The sequence below is a fragment of the Heterocephalus glaber genome, unplaced genomic scaffold, assembly GCF_053883595.1.
Source record: "Heterocephalus glaber isolate CG9 unplaced genomic scaffold, H.glaber_assembly_v1.0 deba00001497, whole genome shotgun sequence".
Lineage (NCBI taxonomy): Eukaryota > Metazoa > Chordata > Mammalia > Rodentia > Bathyergidae > Heterocephalus > Heterocephalus glaber.
Window position 1 is genome coordinate 20,468,804 of NW_028258320.1, and position 22,305 is coordinate 20,491,108.

At 34.7% G+C, this 22,305-nt stretch overlaps 2 protein-coding genes across 13 annotated transcripts in view; one reads left to right on the forward strand and one right to left on the reverse strand.

Moving 5' to 3' along the window:
• The window catches only part of Lrrtm3 (leucine rich repeat transmembrane neuronal 3), a 157,545-nt gene extending 143,863 nt beyond the window's left edge, over positions 1-13,682 (reverse strand). The window contains exons 1-2 of one of the 2 annotated variants that reach the window (XM_004846141.3): positions 13,044-13,676; positions 11,190-12,721 (exon numbers count right to left, since the gene is read on the reverse strand). In XM_004846141.3, coding sequence (XP_004846198.1) covers positions 11,190-12,721; positions 13,044-13,047 — 1,536 coding nt within the window. In that variant the 5' untranslated portion in view covers positions 13,048-13,676. Of the gene's footprint in view, positions 1-11,189; positions 12,722-13,043 lie in introns of both variants that reach the window. The other variant, XM_021259461.2, reaches the window with a different exon arrangement.
• Positions 1-22,305, forward strand: part of Ctnna3 (catenin alpha 3) — a 1,794,873-nt gene that overhangs the window by 750,428 nt on the left and 1,022,140 nt on the right. The gene's annotated exons all lie outside the window — the stretch shown is intronic.

Genomic DNA, 22,305 nt, shown 5'->3' on the forward strand with positions numbered 1-22,305 from the left:
ACATCTTCCTTTTGAACAAGAATAGAAACTAAAAAATAAATTTAAAAAATAGAAAACAATTAAGTACCCACTGGGTATATCTTAAACAAGAAGGATCAAAATTAGAAGTTACAAAAATAACACAATTATAGTAAAACCCTAGAATGAATAACTGAGAGAGGGCCTGAAGAATGCAGTTCTTAGAAAGTTGTTAAAAGTATAATTAAATTAGTTTGGAATTTTAAATGGAAGGTAAGAGACTATACAGCAAGGTTCTCAAAAATCCTTATAGCTAGTAAATTTTATGACTAAAGAAAGATTCACTTTGACTTTCTTATCATATATATTTCAAAAATAAAACTCCTCTGTTGAAAACATTTACTATAGTCCAGAGCCTGAGCAATCCCTCTCATGAAAGGAAGGGATTTAGGTGGCCTATGAATTTGCAAATCATAATTAAGTTGCAACTTAAGAGAACAGTCAGGAATATGTCATTTCTATTTCTGAAATTAAAGTTCAATTTACAAAATTATACTTTTTGATTTGTAGACCCCAAAATGTTGAACACAAATAGAATTTTTACTTTTTAATTAAATTATTAAACTGTCATTTTAAATATTTTTTCCGAGATTAAAAACAATTCATATTCTCCTTTTAGACTAGTCTCAAAATGCATATTCAAATTGTATAGATTGATTATAAATAGAAAATTGTAAGTCATTTTAAGTGGAGATGAAGAGAGAAAAGAAATTCAGTCAAAAGGGGTTAGGAAATGAAGAGAACAGGAGAAATGTAAAACTCTACAATGGGCAGATGCCTCAATCCCCAATTCCCAAGCATGCCTTCTACATAATTGATGTTGATGAAGTAAAACTTCAAAAAAGATGAATATTACTATTTGTCAACTTCTGAATATTTGAAGTTTGAGGCATCCAATAGAATAGTTTCTTTGGAAATATGTGTAATCAGAGAGCCAAAGCCTCTGACTTTCTCTATGATAGGCTACAGTACCTGTTTTGTGTGGCAAAAGAGAAGAGGCCTCAGAAAGTGTCTGAAGCAGAATCTGTGCAGAAATTGTGATGAAATAAGTATATATCTCAGCTAAAAGACAAAGGAACTTTCCCAAGAGAACATGGGCAAAGAGAAGTCACAAATATACGGCTTTTACAACAAAAGTTGACTAAAACCAAGGTGTATTAATATTTAAATTAAATATTATTTCTTTATCTCACAGTTTTTCTTAGCTCTTTGTCACTTTAATATGCCCCCTAAAATGCTCACAGTTTTGGTAAACATCACAAAGAAAATTATTGGTACATTATTCGCAACATAAAAACACTTTAAAATAGAACATGATTCTCTAAATCTGTATTTTTGTAAGAATTTTTTTAAATGAGCTGTGATAAATGAGAATATTTTATATAATTAAAAATATACATGCAATTAAAAATGTATATATTGAACATATAAATAAAAACAAGGCTGGTGAAATTGTTTTCATAAAATTGAAATATTCACTGTAGATTGTTTACAACAATAACTTTATCTTAATCAATTCACCAAGCATCTACTATGAATAAAAGATGGTACCAGTCAACATTGGAAGAAGAAAGATTTGGTTTGAGTCCTTCAACAGCGAATGCAGACACATTAATAACTCAAGAACAGGGCAGCCTGTGTTTTAATCTCTGGTAGAGTTACAAAATGTCACAGAAAGAGGGAAGGGCACAATTAAGAAGGCTTGTTGAGTTAGATCTGTTAAAGAAAGGCTCAAACATTGACATGAGGACTCGGGAGGGAAGAAAAGCATTTCTTAGAGAGGAAACTGCTTAAATGAATGCACAGGACTGGCCTGTGTAAAAACATGGGAAATGGTATCAAAATAAAGGTAGGGATGTAGTGGGCTTTGTTGGGAGGTTTAGAACACTGATATGATATACTACCAACACTTTTCAGTAAACCTGTGCCCAGATGCCTCTGAGCTTAAGGCAGTTTAGGTATTCTTACTTCAGCCTGCTGGGAATCTGTCATTCTAAATAAAAATAAAGTGGGATATGACTACTAAAGTATATGGGACATTTAGAAATTGAAGCTAATGAAGGGAAGGGGAAAGTTAGTATTATATGGCAAGCTCTATACTAAGTGATTTTATCTAGGTTGTTCCATTTAATCATCATAGGATCTTTCTAAGCATGAAATTAAATAATACAGGAAATGTGCTTACAAAAAGCATATAAAATATTCAAGAAATGCTTGCTCTTTATCCTTTACAATTATTTTGTGATAATTTTATTGTTTTACACAGTTTTTAAGATGAAAAAGCTGAGACTCAAGTCTTGTAGTTATTAAATCTCAGAATCAAATTTCAAAGTATTTTTTTTCCAGAATCCACAGCCCAAGGTTTTTAGTGTACCAATTTGTATTTTAATGGAGAAAAACTAAAGAGAAAGCCAGTGTATAATGGCAATTTACTGAATAAATTTCTCAAACACATATATTTTACTGAATGAAACTATTATTTGCTTTTCTGTGTTTCCTTTGGGGAGACCCAGACTTATATTGCAGAAAAGTACAGAGGAGTCTATGCAGGATGATATAAGAAAGCCATTTGTCCCCTAAAGCATTTTCCCTAACCCTACTTTCAGTTTCTCTGATTTTGTCTGCCCTTAGTATATGACATTTTTTCTTTAGCTATCATATTTTATCTCTATTTAAATGTAAGTGCCTTTGGAAGGAACAATAATATTGCCTTAGTTCTGGGAATTGACATCTGATAAAGTATAAGGCACTACAAGAGCCCTACTTACCATTGAATGGGGGGATTTCACTGTAGATAGTCCTTCTATATAGGGAAAAGTCATGAAAGTAGGAGACTAAGAAAATAGAAGATAGATATCCCAGATCTGTTAAGATTGCAGTCTAGAAATAAACCCAATGTATCTGTCTGATTGTTCCAATCATAAAACTGAGAGAACAATGACGATGAAAATGTGTGTGTGTGTGTGTGTGTGTGTGTGTGTGTGTATCATGGGAAAATGGAAGGAATGTGAAACTCAAGCTCATGAATATGATAACAAAGGTAAATCAGCTGTCAAGAAAGTGAAATAGAGGGTATCCATCATTTGAAATATTTTTTTGATGCCTGGAGAGGGACATGAATGGAATTATTTTGAGATTAAGAAATGTTTGACATGAGCTTTAGATCTATTTTATTTTTTATTTTGGCAGTTCTAGGGATTGACCCAGAATCTCCTACTTGCTAAGCAAGTGCTGTACTACTGAACTACATTCCAAGTCCTTTTCACTTTTTAAATTTTGAGACAGTATTTCTAAACCACCCAGGGTGGCCTTGAACTTGCCATAACCCTTCTTGATCCTTGTGAATTGAGCTCTAGACTATTTAAAAAAATCTACCTTAACCTCTACTTTTTAGTTTATTCCTATTTCGATTCTTTTGAATTTTACTGTAAACTAATAAAGACCCCATACATCTTTGTGTATTAGGCCATAAAACCGACCAGAGTAAAGCCCATAAAAATATATGAAGATTGTTATGTTACCACTCTTCCCTCCCTATGAAAATCGATAGTACTAAATACATACTGTCTTTTAATTCATGAGATAGCCTGGAGTGGGTGCCACAGGTTGGGAAGAATGCTAGATGGATGGATTAGGAGTTAGCTAGCTGAGAGATATTGTAATAGTGAACCACTGGAAATCATTTCCTAAGGGCACCTGAAGATAATTTGGGTTGAGATGCCTTGTGTGAATGGGTATGGGTTATTACAGCATAGTTTACAAAAAAGTGGAAAAGGATAGGATTAATGGGTGAAACTTACAGGAAGGCAGAGTCAATCTAAGGGATCTGTTCTTATTTTTTAAATATAAACATTTAAGAGGCATTAAAGGCTTATAAATGGTGAAATATATATTATATATTTATATATTCCTGGTACATTAAATAATAAGAACTTAGCTACATACAAGTGGCAATAAAATGTAGATAATCACCTTAGAGGATATGGATTTTTTTCTAGATATCCTCTACTACATGACTAGCTTGGTGGAAAACACAAAATATTTATGTAATATGGCCTCTGCCACATCACGCAAATCTCTAAATATTCTATTTTAATCACAAATCAGTTATGTTTCCTGACTTTCCATTTGATATAAAGTGGTACTCAAACCAAACAGTTACACTTTTCATTTTAAAAATCTGTCTTAAATTGGGCAAAAAATTCTTATCAATTATTACTTATCTCAAAGAGAGTTGTCAGCATTCTCTTTGTGTAACTTAGAGAGTTTTTACTGTTGAAATGTTACCAGAGGTCTATTAGAGTTTTTAAAGCCCTTCTATTTCTTTAATATTAATATGACATATGCTACAAATTTCCTGTAAAGTTCTTATGAGATTATGGTGCACCAAAGTGGTGGTGGTCCTAAGCATGTTCTTGCCTTTAGGACGTGTAACAGATGAATATTAATGACCAGAAATATTTTTTATCTACACGTGGGACTACCCATTGGAAGCCATGAAGACCACTCAATAGTACAGCCTTCTTATACTACATAGAGTCATTGTCTGAGGACACTTTTATTTTTACATCCATTTCATTAATATGTTTCAGCATCAAGAGTGCTGAATAAGGATTTATATTTAATTGAAGTCCTTTGCTTTTTAATGGCAAAATGTATTTTATACCATGGATATAATTAGTATGAAGCTTTAGCAGAAATTGCCTTTGCTATATGTAATATTTGCCTTATCATTTAATAAGTGAGGTCAAAAATTTTACATTTTATTCCTGAGGAGATAAAATTCTGGTAATTGGTATGAGTGTTTTTTCACTGTTGAGATATAGTTGAGTATTTCCACACATACAGTCTTACATTTTGCCTTTTTTAAACAGTTAAACAAGTAAGAAGGAAAATAGTCAGCTTTAATGTTTGCCAGACTGGTAATTTATATCTCTTTTCTTCCACTGAAAATCAAAAGATACTGTACTTTAGAGGTGTTTAGCAGACTGTAGAGAGAAAAGAAATAGCTAGCCAGTTTTCTGTTTGTTTTATGTTCTAATATTCAATGCAAGTGTAATTTCTATTGGAGATGCACTGTTGCTTTGAATGAAATGATCAAAATATGTTGGTTTGTTTAGGGAAGACTTTTTTGTGATATGGGAAATATAGGAATCTTTCATATAAGAAGAACAATAACAAGAGTGAGAGAAAGGAATAGAAAAAATTCTTTCTAGGGAGGAGCAGGAACTCCAAAAATAGGAAAACAGAAAATTGAAAAGGAGTTATTAATTTTAATTACAAAACTTACTGGAAAGTATAAAGTAGCTAATTTTCTTTTCTCTCCTGTCCTATAATACTAATTATTATTGCTCATAGAAGTTCTGTTGTTAGAAAGTACAGTTGTAAAATAGATGGTCTCTGTTTTCTTAAATTGTGATCCAGATATTCCTCTTCTCTATGTACTTCTAGAATGCTCCTCACATGCTCAGGAAACCTAAGTCAAGAATATCCATCTGTCATTCTATGAGGTTTAAACAGCATAGAATTTACAAATGCTTCTTCTCTGAAAAAAAACTACTACCTTCTTTCTGTTCTCTAGAGATGTCACAGAAATTCAGCTATTAATGAGAAACAATTTGTGAATACCTAAATTATAAAAAATTTGGAAATATATTCACTCCATTAACTCGGTAAGACCAGCTATATCCAGGGGAGAGAGATTTGTGATTACTTTGGTCATTCTTTGATGAATTAAGTATTTAATTTGCATAAGATAAAAGAACACCCTTGTGTTTTACACTAGTTTTATTTGAAGTACTATAAATGGAACCCAGGCTCTCATTCATGCTAGGGCAGCACTCTACCACTGAATTACATCTCAGACTTTTAAATTTTATTATTAGGTAGGGTTTTGCTGAGTCCATATATTGACCTCAAATTTATAATCCTCTGCCTCAGGGCTTCCACCTGAGGCAAGGGGCTACAAGCTTGTGTCACCAAGCCTAGCTACCTTTTCTTTTTAAATCCAGTGGTTTTGAATGATTATAATAGTTAAGTTAATAGTAGTTAGACATGGGCATTCATTAGGGTGGGTGTGGGAGAGAAACAACAGAGTTTATTTCATGAGCTGTGCTAATCTCATGCCACATGCTAGGAATAATTACTTTTTTTGCTCCATAATGACATCATTTTACCATGTAAACTTTATATAGTATAAAATTAACAAGGACTGAAAAATAGTGATACTGGAGAGGAAATGGACAAACAAACCTCTACCTGGTGAAAAGCCCTTGCTCTACTGACTTGATCTGGAAACCAACTCTCATTTTGATCTAGATTGATAAATTTTTGTTTCAGTTTTCTCTGGTCGATGTCTTCATGTCTATTGCAATTATTATTGATAAATTCCAAGACTCAGCATGGGATGGAAGAATCTGTGTCTACATGGAAACCAAAGTTGAAAGACTAAGTTCTGGATTCATATTGATATAAAATGAGTTTGGACATTCTGTAACATAGAGGTTAGTGACTTCCTGTTGACACAGCCCAAACATAAAACACCAGCAAATACACCTGAATCTCACAAAGTGCTGTTTGGAAAGAATAGGGGGTTTCCATTCTAGAACTTACAAAGTACTTTTCACATGAACAGTCAATAATACATACCTACTCTATACAAAGGAAATGTGAAGTTTAGAAAAACTAGCAAGTGTAAGAGAAAACTTGAATTTAGGTCTTAATTTCTAAGACCCATATGCTGCCATATATTCCTATGATTATTTTTTTAAGTGAGGCAGAATTACTGTTTTTTTCCTATAATATTTTTATTGTATTATATTCAACTACCCCAAATCACCAATGAATGGAAGCTAAGACAAATGTGGGTCCGATTTTGTATGCTATTATAATTGAGGAAACCCCACTCTCACTTATTTTTTAAAAATTAGTTTTCAAAAGCCACATAATATATACTACTTAATATCAATCTATTCTTTTTCTCTCACTTGTCATTCAAATTTTCTAGTTTTTCGTACTTATACTCTTTCCCAACTGGCTTCTATTTTAATGTAGATAGCAAAGAGAATGCAACAGTAGCACAGCTCCATGGGTCTGCTACATGTCTAGATTCTAATGAGAACCTAGGGAAAAAAGGAATAAAAGAAACCACATAGTTTCTGAATTTTTCATTTCTCATGGCTAAATTCTCATTTGTCATGTCTGGAACACATTTTGTCTTCAGCTTCATGGCCTGATGCTTGCTTCTGATGCAAGTCTAATCCACACTTTAAATACACTATTTGAGTTTTCATCTTGGTAAATGTCAAGGAAGAGAAGATATTTTGTGCACCTACAGCATCCTAAAAACCCTTGCCAAATCCATGAATCTGACTCTGCATTATCCTTCCCCAGAAGGAGAGCATAATTTCATTATCCATGAATCATCACCTCTTAGACTGTAGCATCATTGTCTAAGAGCCTAATAGAACCAGTGTTCAGCTGGCCAAAGAGGGGGAGGGAGGGAGAAAGCACTGGGGCAAAGCACAGGTCACTGGCATGATCAACAACCTAGAGACTTCTGAAGCCAGAGGAAGGCCTTCCTCCCTGGATAGCTCAGATATACCTACTGACCAGTAACTAGTTGATGCTGATTATTTCAACATTAATTTTGAAATTTGTTTTCCCCAACCTAAATTACATTATATTTCAATATTCTGCCTATGGAAAAATATTAATGCACTTAATGAAAATATCATAACATTTTGCCAACATGGATGAGCATAAACACTTTTAAATATTTCTTATCTATTCTTACTGCTTTATTAATGGCTTCTCTTCTTTGGACACATTTTTAGTTCTCAGTATCAGTTTTCTGCCCCGTCTTCTGGCATTACTAAAAAAGTCACCGAAGAAACTTAACTTTCAAAAATTACATAATAATTATATTTCCAAGAAAAGTTAACTAAGTAAAATTAAAATGTAACATACAGATAAAAAACTACGTATATTGTAAACCACCAAAAGATTCAGGATAAAAAGCTAAAAAACAAGTATGAATAACTGTAGTCAGCCTAAGTAGCCAGTAGAGGTCACTGCTACTCCATAGAAACACATCGACTACCGTACTTAGTTGATTCACCAAATCAAGTAAAAAATGGTTTAAATTCTTTGCAAACATGTAATGTCAACATCTTCGGAACATAATAACTCATTTAAAATGAATATATATCTTGCATAAGTATTACTTAGAAGACTAGCATTGGGGCTATGCTGCAATAGCATTATACATATTGAGGCTAGGAAAAATGAAAAAAACACAAAACACGTGCAATTCAAGGAGACTAAACTCCATTTCCTCTCTGTTTTGAAAAAGCATTCAAAATGCTGTGTGAATCCTTTCTACGTTGATGCACAGTACTGAACAGTTCAACAGGTCAGGCTGTTTAGTTAACTGTTGTCATCTTTGAAGGAAGTCAGATATTTGTAAATTGGCACGAGAAAAACAAATCAGTTAAATTTCTTTAATATGAAATGAGTTTTAAATACTAATACAAATAGATATATGGTATGTAGTACAGAAACTGCCATGAGGTAGAGGTGAGGGTAACAGGTTCTGATCAGGAGAACATTTGCCAGTTAGCTCTTTAGAATTTACAATGTGGAAGTAGTGGTGGTCTAAAGGACAGGAGTCATACATTTGTTCTCAGAAGACACTAAGAACTAGAGAAGCTTCATTTCCATGGATGGGAGGGCATGTAGGAAAGAATTTTTGCTTATAATTTTATGAATTGAATTAGTTTTATTTTGGACGGGATACTATTTTTCTCTTGTGTATTAAATTTGTAAGTAAAGCTAGGCATTAATAAATGAACAGCTTTCAAAATATTGATTATTCATTTAATCTTATATCACATTTTACACACCTGGTGGCTTTGAAATACTTTTAGAAATACTTTTCACTACTTCAAACATATTTTATATATACTAGTAGTACCAGAGCACTGATATTCTGCAAGAATTTAAAAATATAAGTATTCTTTGCCTAAATATACTTGGTATCCATTAAAAATGAGGCAGAAGGTCAAGTTAAAGAAAGGAAATGGGATTTTTCACTTCAACACTGCATTTAACACAATCATCTTTAGTACAGATAAAAATAAGGCTGACTGAAGAAAATTTCTTTTTCAGATGGAATATATTTACTGACACTTTATGAAAAATGTAAAATTACAACTTCAGTGAAAAACATTACAGTAAGCTCAGTCATCCAGTTCATAATACTGTAAGAACATACCTGCATTATTAATCCACTAGGAATATATGACTTTGCCATTAATAAATGTACATTCAACATGAATTTGTGGAACAACATATCTATGATGCTTTTCTGAACTAGCATCTATTTTAAGATTCAGTCAAAATCAAAGTACCTAGTAAAATCCATTTAGCCACTTTGAATTTTTTTCCTTTATTGCTCATAGAAGTATGATTTTAATAATCTGGCTTATTTACAACTATACTTCATGGTGACTTGCCTAGAATTTTCCCATCAGCCTATGAAAAACCTTCAAATTATATAAAAATACTGGTAAAAATAGCCATTCACTTTTTCTTTTTTGCTGCAGTGATTCTGTTTTGAAAGAACAGGGACATGGTTAAAGATGTGAGGCTTGGCAAGTCAAATTAAATGAAACAGCCTCAATGTAGCAATTCCTAATTTTTGATCTCAAAATAAAACTGTTCATTTTGGAGGATGAAAGAGGACACAGACTAAAGCCATTTTTTGAAAATCTCATGGACTGTAGTTTATATTACTTAAATACAGAGACTATGATATTTGTTCTGCAGTCAAACTTTCACCAACAACATAAAAACATGCATGCAGCTTGCACATTGCCAACAGGGTCTGTACAGAATTGTACTGATGGATGACTTTACAATACAGAAGAACATAGGGACACAGTTATGTCAACAACAGCAAAGCAAAAGAGAACTATCATAGTCTCATTCTTCTTCACCCAAAGATATATTTTATACATTTATGAAGATGTTATCAAAGTCATCTTTTTCAATGAGGCTGTTGGAAAGCACATCTTGGAATATGTTCTCTTTGCACATCTGAATGGAGTGTCAGTCATTAGGGGACTGGTGTGTACTGGGCACACCATGGAACACTACAAGACTGCCTGACAAACCCTAAACAGAATAGTACAGAGCTAACGGTTCTACTAACTACATTGGGGTCTTTGAAAAAGCTGTAAAGAAATTCTAGTAAGGTCTCAGCCACATGCATGTAGCAAGTCGACTTCTGATTTGCAAACCTTGTCTCTGAAAACTCCCTAATACGAAGAGCTGTGGAGAAACCTGTCTCCTCAAATTTACTTATTATTTGGCTACTTAATTAATAAATATATTTAGGACATATACAGGCTAGAAGAAATTGACAGTGAAACCTCGAATGTGATTTCACAGGGGTGGGTTTCAGAGATAAGTCTTCCAGTCTAAAACTTTGTGTATTTTCTCACATTTTGCAGGTGTCCATTTGCAGTTTTTTTTAACCCTTCCACAATTTTCCCCTGTGCTTGCCTTAATGTAATTCAGACACCTCTGGAAACTGCCCAAGGTGCTGCTTTAGCTCGGTACTGCCTTTTGATAGTTTCCTGCAATTTTCTTTTTAAGTCAGGCATTGTTTTAATGGCTGTCTCTAAAATGTTCCTCTAATCAAGTCATCTCCTAAAATCAGTTCAAGCTCCAAATACTAGGAATCATTTTGTCATTTTCTTTGATTTACAAATGAGCTACAAACCAGGTAGAAGTGTAGGTTTGGTCCTATTGGAAGGAGAATAACAGCAGATGTGGGGGATTACTTATGGAGGAAGTTCTGTCTTAAAACAAATGTGATGTTAATAGAATCAATAAAAGGTCTTATACAATAGGCATTATATTAAACCAGAGTTCACACTCCACATTGATTGTGGTATTTAAATTTCAATGGGTTGATTATGTATGAGAGGAAAATGACCAGTATTATGAATGTACTCAAATGGACAGGGAAGGACCTTGCCAGCATAAGACTGAGAGGGAGAGGGAAGGACAGGGGGCACCGTGTTCCCTTTATAGTCACTAGAGTTCAATAAAGCACCACTTATTTCCCAGCTTTTAAGAGCGCTTTTTATCACAATAGTTCATACCTCACACTCCCTGGATCCTGATTTGTTATAGGTGCAGGGTCCGGTCCCATTCAGCAGCATCTCGCTGGTCTCCGTGTTGGTGGGTTTATAATCTACATAAAATTCCTGGGTGCTGGGAGTCATTTGCTTTAGTGACTGCCTTTTCTTTTTCCTATGCCTTCGCATGAGGGAGCGCTGCTGCAGTTGTTTCATGCTTGCAGGGTACCGCTTCCATGACACGTAGATAACAAGCAGGATGACAAGCACGGACAGGAAAAGGGCCACGCTCCCCGCGATGATTTTATGGAAAGAGATGTGCTCCGTGTCAGCATCAGTCTCTGGGCTGGGCTCTGTAACTCCCACGGTGGGGGGCGGAGGGGGCTTGCTCTCATGCTTGGGCCTGGGGAGCTTGGGTTTAAATGTCGGTTTGGGGAGAGCTCTGGCCAGCTCAAACCTCTCCGTGGTACTTTTGCCACAGATGCTGTAGTTCTTCACTGCATCAATCACATTGACTCCTTGCAGCTCTTTGGGACTGGCACAGATAATTGTATTCTCCCTCAGACCTTTAAAACTTTTCAGCCAGTTTACCAGGGAACAAATATTTCTGCTGCATTCCCATATATTCCCAGCAAGACTGATGTCATTGAGGGATATCCAAGAATCCAAAATCTCTTGACCAATAAATGTGAGCTTGTTGGAATCCAGGTTGAGGCGCTGCAGATTTGGGACACACTGAAAAACACTAGGTCCACTAAAAGCTTCGATCTCATTGCCTGACAGATCAAGCCTTTGTAATGAGCTCCAGGTCCAGGACATGGTCTGTCCTATGACACTGATTTTATTCCATTGCAAGTAAAGGTTCTGAAGGCTCACCAACCTTGGAAAAAGGGCCAGATTGAGCTTGGAAAATTGATTGTGCTCCAGGTGAAGTTCTTTGAGTCTTATCATTCCAGCAAAGACATTCCTGGCTAAACTTCGGATTCTGTTATATCCCAGGTCCAAAAGTTCCAGATTGCGGCAGTCTTGGAATATTCTCACAGGGATGGTTCTCAGGGAGTTGGACCTTAAATGCAAACTGAGCAGCTTCCGCAAGCCCCGAAACTGTTCAGATCCCAGAGAATGCAGCTGATTATAGGACAGATCCAAGTTCCGTAAATTGGTCACAGGTCTGAAGGTATTGTTAAGAAAATAGGAGATTCTATTGGAACTCAGAATCAACTCTTTGAGTCTGCGTATTCCATTAAAAGCATTCTCATCAATATTGCTGATATGGTTATGGTCAAGATATAGCCAGGTGAGCTGGTTGAGCCCTTTAAATTGATTATACTTAAGTTTTTGAAGGCTATTATAGCGAAGGGACAAACCTAAGCAACCAGCAGATATACTCGAGGGTATCTCTTGTAATTTCTGAGATTCACAATATACCATTTTGCCTTCACACCTACAGCCCTTAGGGCATCCTCGTTCAGCAGAAGAAAGCATTGTCAGTAAGACAGTGGGGGCTATAACCAGTGCTACAGCTGATCCGCTCAGTAGCCTAATTACATTGAAACCTGGAAATAAAAACAACTTAGAAAAGTTATCCCCCCAAAAAAGAATTCATTTTTTATCAAGCAAAAATAGGCATATATTTTCATTTTTAGAAATTTAAATATAGATAACAGCATTTAACATCAAATATAATCATTTTGTAATTTAAGAAGATTGTCTTTAGTTTTTTTTTTAAATAGTTAAACAAGGAAACCTGTCCACTAAGCAATTGAATTTATAGTCTTAGAGCAGAGCAAGGTAATCTCTAAAATAATTAAGGTAGAATTATTACATAGACTAGAAGATTTTTTTTAAGAAGGAGAGAAGAAAAATGACAAAACATACCCATCCTTTGTATTGTTCAAAGGTCGTCCTTAGGTCTTTTGCTTTGGCTTAGGGGCCACTTGCATGACAGCCCCTGTCAGCTGCACTGTAGTGAGTCAGGGCTCGCTGACACCCAGGAAGAAAAATTGGACCCCTTGGGAGATGGACCGATTTTGGAACATTATTCTTTACCAGCCACACAGAACACTCCAGGAACAAATAAATCCCAACACCGCAATCGCAGCAAAACATCAAAATCTTCCTAGGTAATAGTATCTTCATGGATATTATGTTTTTGCATCTTTACAGTTTTTCTTCTGAGGGAGGAGGTTAAAAAAATACTGGTTTCTACAATTTCTTCTTATCAGAATGAATGATGTATTCCTTCAGGCAATGTGGGGCTACCTGAGCTGCCTGCTACATCTGTATTCCATAGCCCAGCAGTTCTCACGGTGAGCACCCAGTTCAGCCACAGAGCTGCGTCGGAGCCCAGAAAGCAGGGGAGCCCCTCGCCGCGCACACGCTCAGTTCACTTCTGCAGACTGTCATTCTGAAAGCTGCCGGGACTGTTGCTTTGGTTTCAGTGAATGCAGTCTTATGTAAAGCTGCCCCCAGTGGTGAAGAACATTATGGGCATGTGCAAAAATGTCTCTCTTTTATCTTGCAAATGAGCAGGCTCTCTGCTGGAAAATGAATGATTCTTTGGGATGGCTCAATAGGAACTGAATGGTCACCATAATCAATAAGTAACAACATTTTCTGTGATTTTCAGGTCTTGTTTTGCAATTTGGTAATGTCTTTATTGTCTGCATCCATTTAATCACTAAACATGTGCTGTCGAGTTTTTCTGAAGCTCGACATTAAGTTCATAGGCTGAACATCAATTTTTCTTAACCTCAATGTAAGCTTTGAACTGAAATTTATAAAATAAATCATTGAGCTTTTCTCAGAGGAACACTAACTGTGTGCCCCTTGGCCCTCTTGGAGTCACAGTGATTATATTATGCAGGGTGCCTCAAAATGCTGGAACACTTACTTTTTTGACTAATAACATAGAACTAGTAGGCCTGATAGCCTTTCTGGTTTTTCCACACAATATGTTTGCTGTTTGGGTTGCTCTTTTTTATTAGAAGAGAAACAAACCATTTTTAGTGTTAGTATAAGAGTCAAGAGATCATTCGGTTCATAGTTTATTGGTAATAGCCACTGCTATTTATTACACTCTAGTATTTATTGAGTACTTTCTAAGTGGTTTAAGTGGCCCATCTTGTTTTAATTTTTCAACAATTGTATGATATAGTTCCCATTATAACTTCCATTTGAAAGTCAAAGAAAGAGACTTGAAGAGGTCATTTGTTCAATGCCATATAGCCAAAAAGTGGTAGAACGGGGATTCAGAACCAAGTAAGGGCTTTATTCTGACTTACCAGATAATCCTGTTCAACAACACTGTTATTTTCACTTTTAAAAAATGAATCAAGTGAAAACAAGATTAAGGGCTTGAGGCTGTTATCAACTATTTCTTGTTTCCTAGAAAGAATAGCAGAAATTTCTTTGGTGTAAGGTTTCTAAAGGAGTATTATAAAAACTAAGGAGGAACAGCTTAGTCTTTTGATTAAGAACACAGATTTCATGGCTAAGATTCTAATTTTGGCTACAATTTACGAGCAATGTCGCCTTAAACAAGCTGTTTTTCTTCTCTAAAATGGACATGATAAAAACACATACATATAGACATGTTTTGAGAATTAAGTCATTGTAATATCTGTGTTAGAACATTGTGTAGCACTTTATAAGGTTGTATTAACTATTTGAAAGGTATCAAGCTTATGGCATTTCCTAGTATTCCATGTTGTTTGCTTTTGAACAATAACTATTTTGACAGTCATTAACTCACAGAAACCTATTTTGGTGAATGTTGTTTACATTGTACATAGTGGATTCCTGAAGTTCTTCACAAAGTCTCACCTTTTATGAGAAAGCTTCCTTTACTATACCTCCATCATCTTACACTTATCTTTAAAATTAATCTTTTGATTCTATAGACCATAAGTAATAATTAATGTTTAAACCTTTTTCACCACAGAGCAGCACACGGTAACATCGGTAACATCTATCTGCTAGAGACAGGCATTTGGTTACAAATAAATGCCATTCTTTAAAAAATGTGCTTTATTTATATTAGATGACTTGGCTGAGAGCCAATTAGGAAGCACTTTCATATTCTCCAAGGATGAGAAGCTTGGTAAATGTTAGTTAATCCATCGGGGTTCTACAGATACAGAACAATGAAAATCACCAATTCCTCATGTAGTATGCTACTAACAGGGCAAGAGTTCCCTCCAAATTATCAATGTTTTAAGTGCACCAAAAGCATGTGAAGAACTTTGAAAAACAGATTTCTCAATCAGTCTTCCAAGATTCTGAATCAGGAGGCTGAAAGAAGGTTTTTATCAGATTTTGATGGACAAGTTTAAGAAACTTATTGCATGCTGGATGTAATGGTAGACTCCTATAATCCCAGCACTTTGAAGGCTGAGGCAGGAGGATCACCAAAAGTTTGAATCCAGTCTTGGGTGCTACATAGTGAATTCAAGGCCAGCTTGAACTATGTAATGAAACCCCTGTCTAAAAAACAAAACAAGACAAAACAAAACAACCCAAAAAACTTGTTGCAAAGGAATGATTAAAATTTTCTCCCAGTAGGAAGAGAGGGTATGCACAGTTATGCTGAGATGTAAGTGCAATGAAGTCCAATACATGTTTTCTACTTTTCCTAATATTTGTAATTATACTGGGCACATTATTTAATACATTTATTAAATAAATACATTTTTATGGGTGGTCACAAATGTAAGAGATGTAATATGAACTGATTATGTGGTGTTAATCTTTTCTACATGTGACTGAGCCCAGCAGATTTCCTCCATGAGTGAGATTCAAAACAATTTTGCAAAATATTCTTAAAGGATGTGTGTGAAAAGCAAGAAACTAGAAAGTGGTAAAACTTACAAGATTAGCAGATGATCTTCCCTATTTATGGAGACAACATCTTTTGTCTTTGGAGTTAAACCATAAATTTCACAAGAACAGTAAATATTCTTTTAAATATTCTCTTTGGCATAGTAGAGAAGGTTAACACTGAGCCTTTATCATTAACATCCCAAATGGTACTTCACACTTGCATCGATCAAAAAAGACTAGAGGAAATCTTATTTATAACTTTTCTCTCATATTTTGATTGCTTGAAAGGCTCTGGTTTTTCTCTTCCCTCTCCCTGCTTCTCAATGAGAAGTAGACACTGGGCTATGTGTCTTGTCTAACAGCTGGAGAAGGGCACTGTAGGGTGATGTGAGGACCCACAGACTTTGTACTGATTGTTGTGCTTTCTCCTAATGACATAAGTTCAGAGGTGACCCTAAGAATGTAATTTTCTCACTGTATTAGTCACTTTCTTTCCACTGGGACAAAATAATTGACATCCATAGCTTAAATGTGAGGTTTGTTTTAGCTCATGGGTTGTCCATGGTTGGCTGGCTCCACAGCAGAAACACCATGGCAGAAGGGCCTGGTGGAGGAAAGCTGTTCAACCCATAGCAGCCAGGAAGCAGACAGAGAAGGGAGGAGCCTGAGACCCAGTGACCCACCTCTAACCAGCACAGTCAGCTACTGAACTCATCAATGGATGAATCCTCTGCTGAGTAGAGTGCCCCCATGATCCAATAACCTTTCACATACATGAGATTTTGGGAGGACACTTTAGATCTAAACCATATCACTGACTTTGCTGTTCCCAGGACAAATCTTAGGTTATTTATAGTAAATAATATTACCTTCTTATACAGTTTGCCCTTAGTTTTCACCCATTTTTTAATACTTTGGATCCTGATCTTGTCTTTCTCTCTAGTTCTGACTTCACCCTTATCCTTTGGCTCTTGTAAATGACAACACCTCTTAATATTGACCATTGTCTCTCTCTCTCTCTCAGTGGTAATCAGTAACCATTCTTGAATTAGGTTGGCCTCTAGCACTGTGTGGCCTGTACTTTGGCATGAGCTCTTAAAGTGGTGTCACCAGCTTGTCTATTGTTTGAAGTAATGATGAGATTATCCATGAAGCTACTGTAGCTCAGAAACCCAAAAGTAGACTAACATGATTCTAAGTCATAGTACACACGACTGAAGAAATTATTCCAAAGGCCTGAAATGTGCGTTTAAAAGAAAAAGAGAAAAAATGTTCTAAAAGGTTTTAATAATTTCTGGTCTACTTTTAAAAGTTTATCCTCCTTTCTCTTGTTGAATATAGCAAGCTGATTATTTCTGACTTGCTTTTCAACAGAGGCAAAATTATACATTATATCTTTAGCAACTTTTTTGGGCTTAACACCACATACAGAACTAACCATAAACTGCCTGACAGGTTAAATTTCTCCAATGAATCTAGGACCTTAATGATTTATTCACTATTAAAACATAGTGTCATCTATCGGAACACTTGTTTTATTGCAGTTATAGTACTTCAAATACTAAACGTATTTTATTTAAATTGGATAAATAAATTAAATCTTAGTACATAATGTCAAATTTCAATCCAACCTGAAATCAAACTGTCAAATATAAAGTTAGAAAAGTGGATTGAAATAGAATGTGCTGATGTCTTCAGAATGTCTGGCATCAGATATTTCATTTATTTAACAAACATGTATCCTAAATTTCCATTATATATTAGGCACGAATATTCAGAATAGATCTGTACACAAAAAACAAAACAAAAAGGTCTGCACTCTTATGGAACTTACATTCTAAAGGAGTAAGTCAGACATTTTAAAAAATAAACACAAATAGTTTATTCATAGGTAGCACAAGCCATGGAAAATAGAAAAGCATAAGGAATATTGGGAGTGTAAGAAATGAGGTAGGTCCAATTTTGCATGGAATGGTTAGGACCATTAAGAAAGTGGCTTGATGCCTGGAATTTAGCTCAGTGGTGCCGCTGCCTGCCTTGCAAGCGCAAGTTCCCTGAGTTTGATCCCCCGTACAAAGGAAAAAAAAAAAGTGGCTTGAGCAAACCCTTGAAAGAGATAAGCTTGTAACACTTATATATATAGAGAGACTTAAATATATACAGAAGAGGAGTGGCCAGTGCAAGGCTCTAAGACAGAAGCATGTCATGTGTTCAGGTACCATCAAGGAGGGCAATGATTCTAGATCTGGGAGACCAAGTGGTTGAATACTTGGAATTGAAGTCAGATTGGTTCATATTGGGTTATGAAGGGCTTTTTATGCTATTGCTAGAATATTGGTTTTTATTCTGGAGGGAATGGGGAGGCAATTGAGATTTTGTATAGAGTTAAGAAATAATAAAGTTTCTCATTAAAAGAGTCACTGGTATTTATTGAATGTTTTTATCCCTCCAAAATTAATATATTGCAACCCAATCTCTGGTGTGATGGTATTTGGAGATAGAACCTTTGTAAGGTAATTAGGTCATGAGGCTGGGACCCTCAAGATGAGATTTGTGGACTTTTAAGGATAAGAAGAGACATGAAAGAGCTTAGCCCCAATTCCCCCACCACCAGCCCTTGGCCACATGGGGATACAGGAGAAGGCAACTGACTGCAAGCTAGAAATCAGGCCCTCACTAAAAGAGCAATCTGCTGGTACCTTGATTTTGAAGTTTCTTGACTCTAGAACTGTGAGAAATAAATATTTGTTGTTAAACTACCAAGCATATGGTATTTTCATTACAGCAGCCCAAATCTTCTAAGGTAGTCACTCTTGCTGGTTCTGTTGATGTTGACTTTAAAGGGGCAAGAGTAGATCCCAGAAAGATGGTTGTATCAGTCTAGGAGAGAGGTGATAGTACTTACTACTGGTGTGGCAGTGAAAGTGATGAGATTGATTAGTTTCTGGATCTATTTTAGATAAAACAGGATTTTTCTAATGAATTAGCAACAGAGGTATAAGATAAAGAGAGAAATTAAATACCACTCTTCATTCTATGGGCTAAACAACTTGAAGGATGGTGAAGCTACTGGCTGTTTCTATTGATCAAGTTTTGGAAGTAGGATCAGAAGTTCAATATATCGAATCAAGTTTGGATTTGGCTCTCACTTTATTGTGTTTTATGAGATTTTAATTTTTTTCAACATCTTTTTGTTTTGTTTTGTTTTTGGCAGCGGGGTTCGAACTTGGGTTCTTGTGCTTGCGCAGCAGGTGGTGAAACCACTGAGCTAAATCTCCAGCCCAAAACATCTTTTTGATATTAGGCCTCAAAGCACTGTTATAGTTTTAAGTATTTAAAAATATTATTTTGAACAGAAAGTGATAAACTGATTAGTAGAATCAGGCGTTATACATTGGCAGCATATGTTGCTGTTCAGTTGGCCTGGATGGGATTAACATCTTTGCATGTGGCATCAGAAGGCAGTGGGGCCAAAAAGTTTGATCAAAAATGAAATTGAAAAATTATGTAATTACTGCATATTGGAAAATTTGAAATAAGAATTCTAGAAAATAAGTTTGGTCAAACCAAAATGTCTTTCTAGGATGATTTAAATAACAACATACACCATTTATTGCATATGTCAGCTTCTGTTTCGAATTTGAAACTGATTCTATCCAAACTGCTCAAGGTCTCATTGTGTTCATCTGCAAAATGGAACTCATAAAACTTAATCTGTGAATCTTTGTGAATATTTCCCATAATTAATATGTAAGTGCATTGTAAACAATAAAGTATTATAAAATATTTCTGAAGTCAGAGTTCCTATGAAAAATTAATTTCCCTGTAAGTCTACCTAAGTTTTCTATATGGCCAAGGCCAAGTCAAAATTTACTAATGTTATTAAGATTTTTTTAGTAGTCTCTGTCTAGTAAAATTTTAATATGATGACTATTAAATAGCATGCACCATTGACATTCTGTGTCTTAACTTGCTGCTTTCACCAACAAATGGATTCCATGTGGATGTTATAAACAACTTAATGTTTGTGACCATATCATAAAATAGGGTTGTCAGATTGGCACACAAAATTTTCCATTTTTTGTTGATTATAATACTCACATGCATTTCTATGTTTATAATTATATTTTGATCTTCATCAAAACATTAACACTTCTCTGAAATATACTTGTTTTCCATCTGCTTGCTTCGAGAGCTCCATTAAAAACCTTGTCTGATCACATATGGTTGTAATTGAACATCTCTCACTTAGATAAATGCATGAGAAATGTTCCAGGTCATAACATTAAAATGGTCTCTCAGTAGCTTTCTGGAGAAAGGAAATATCAAATGAATGAGTCTTTAGAAGGTTATCTAACACATCTCCCTCACCTGCAGATACATTTATACAGCAGAATTAATCCATATTCCCCAGTTTTATTGCATTCCTCACTGTCATTTCCTGCAGAGGTAGCCCTAAGGTAAATTTGAGAGTAGGGATATCTAACAAACTCCTAAAGTACAACCTGAGTGACAGACTTCTGTATATGAAAAGACTGCATGACTTTAATGGAAATACTTGCTTTTTTACAGGGGAAATTTAAAGAGCTACACAAAAATAGAGAGAATAGTATAACAAGTACAAATATTTTGCTAATTTTGTTTCATATAACCTCACATTACTTCCCACATCCGTGCATATATTTTTAGTGTTTTAAAAGGAAATCTCAGGACCAGTATGTGTTTCTAAACAATAAGAATGTTTTAAGTAGACCATCTAGTATTACTACACTTAATAAAAATTAATAATGAGTCTTTAAAGTTTCTTTTAATCAAGACCTAAACAAACATTTCATTTGATCTTTGTGTCTCTGAGGCCTCCTATTTTTGAATGCCATTGATTTGTGAGAAGTATAAGGTCATTTGGACCATAGCTTGTTTTATGCCCTGCACTTGATTGTTTCTTCACTGTATTATTTAATTTGCTAAGAGTCAGTTTTAATAGCATAAATGTTAAGCAAAAGTCCATTCATTAATTTAGGCAGGATATCTATTCCAAATGTATTTTGGAGTAACTATTCACTCCTGGTAATAACTTAAGACTTGAAGAACTTTTGAGTAATATGTGTGCTAGAGCTTCAAGGGAAATATGTATTTATGTTTATACTAATAGGGGATTCATTAATGGATTAAATGTAAGGTTTAGGAAAAGAATTAATAATAATGTGCTATGAATCAATGTGGGGTTAATATTCATATTATCAGAATTTCTGTTCTTCACTTCCTATCACATTTGTGTTTTGTGCTTACAGTCAGCAAAAGCAATTACTTGATATTGTTTCTTACTAAAAAATTGTGTTAATTTGTCTATTGATGTTGAGATGTTCTTTTAACAGCATCTCAACAAATTCCTGTCAACAGAACAGCAATCAAAATTCATTTGTAGTTGTTTATATAGAGAAAAATCAGTTTTCTAGCTTTTCATTTAAAACAAATTCCATGAAGGAACATTTGGCATCCATGTCACACTGTAAAATTTATATATATTTTTTCCCCAAATTTTTTCAACTTTCTCACAGCAGAACAAGGGAGTTTTAAACTAAAAGCCCTTTAACCAAACTTCTACCTTAATATTTGATCTTTTACTTTGGATAGATGGCTATGCTTTGAATGTAAAATTAATATTTAAAAAAATAGTATCATTACAAATATTTTGCTATATTTGTCTTACTGCATTCTAAATTTAAGAAAATAAAATTTGTGTTGTACATTTAAATCATTATGTGTTATACCTTCAACTGCCTGTGTTAGTATAGTTTAATGTGTGACTTCCAGCAAATATTTCAGCATTAAGAATTAAATAACCAATTCACCAGGTCAGAAAAATAAAAGAAATCCTGATTTCTTAGTAATAAAGAGGTACATTTTCCATAGGTTAATTCTGTTTTTGTTTCTGAAACAAGATTTTTTAAAATTTTAAGCTGCATACTTAAAAGTTATTAAACATCTTGGAGACAAGAAATCCTGCATTGGTTTGTAATGTAGTTAAGGAGGATAGGAACCTATGAGTCATTATATTTTTCTAAAATGTAACATTATATTTTGGGACTAACTTAAGCTGAGCTGGAGAATCCTTTATATTGTTAATATTTTAGGGCTGTGGCCATTCCTTGATTTAAAAGGTCCCTTAAAATTATGGGCATCTTTTTTTCTTTTTCATTCTGGAATCCTCAGTATGTAATGTCTGATTGGTTTTGGTTCTCAATTTGTGGTTTATATTCTCTATTTGGGATCCTCCACTATGTTGTTTAATTTTGCCATTTTATTCATCAGAATGTTA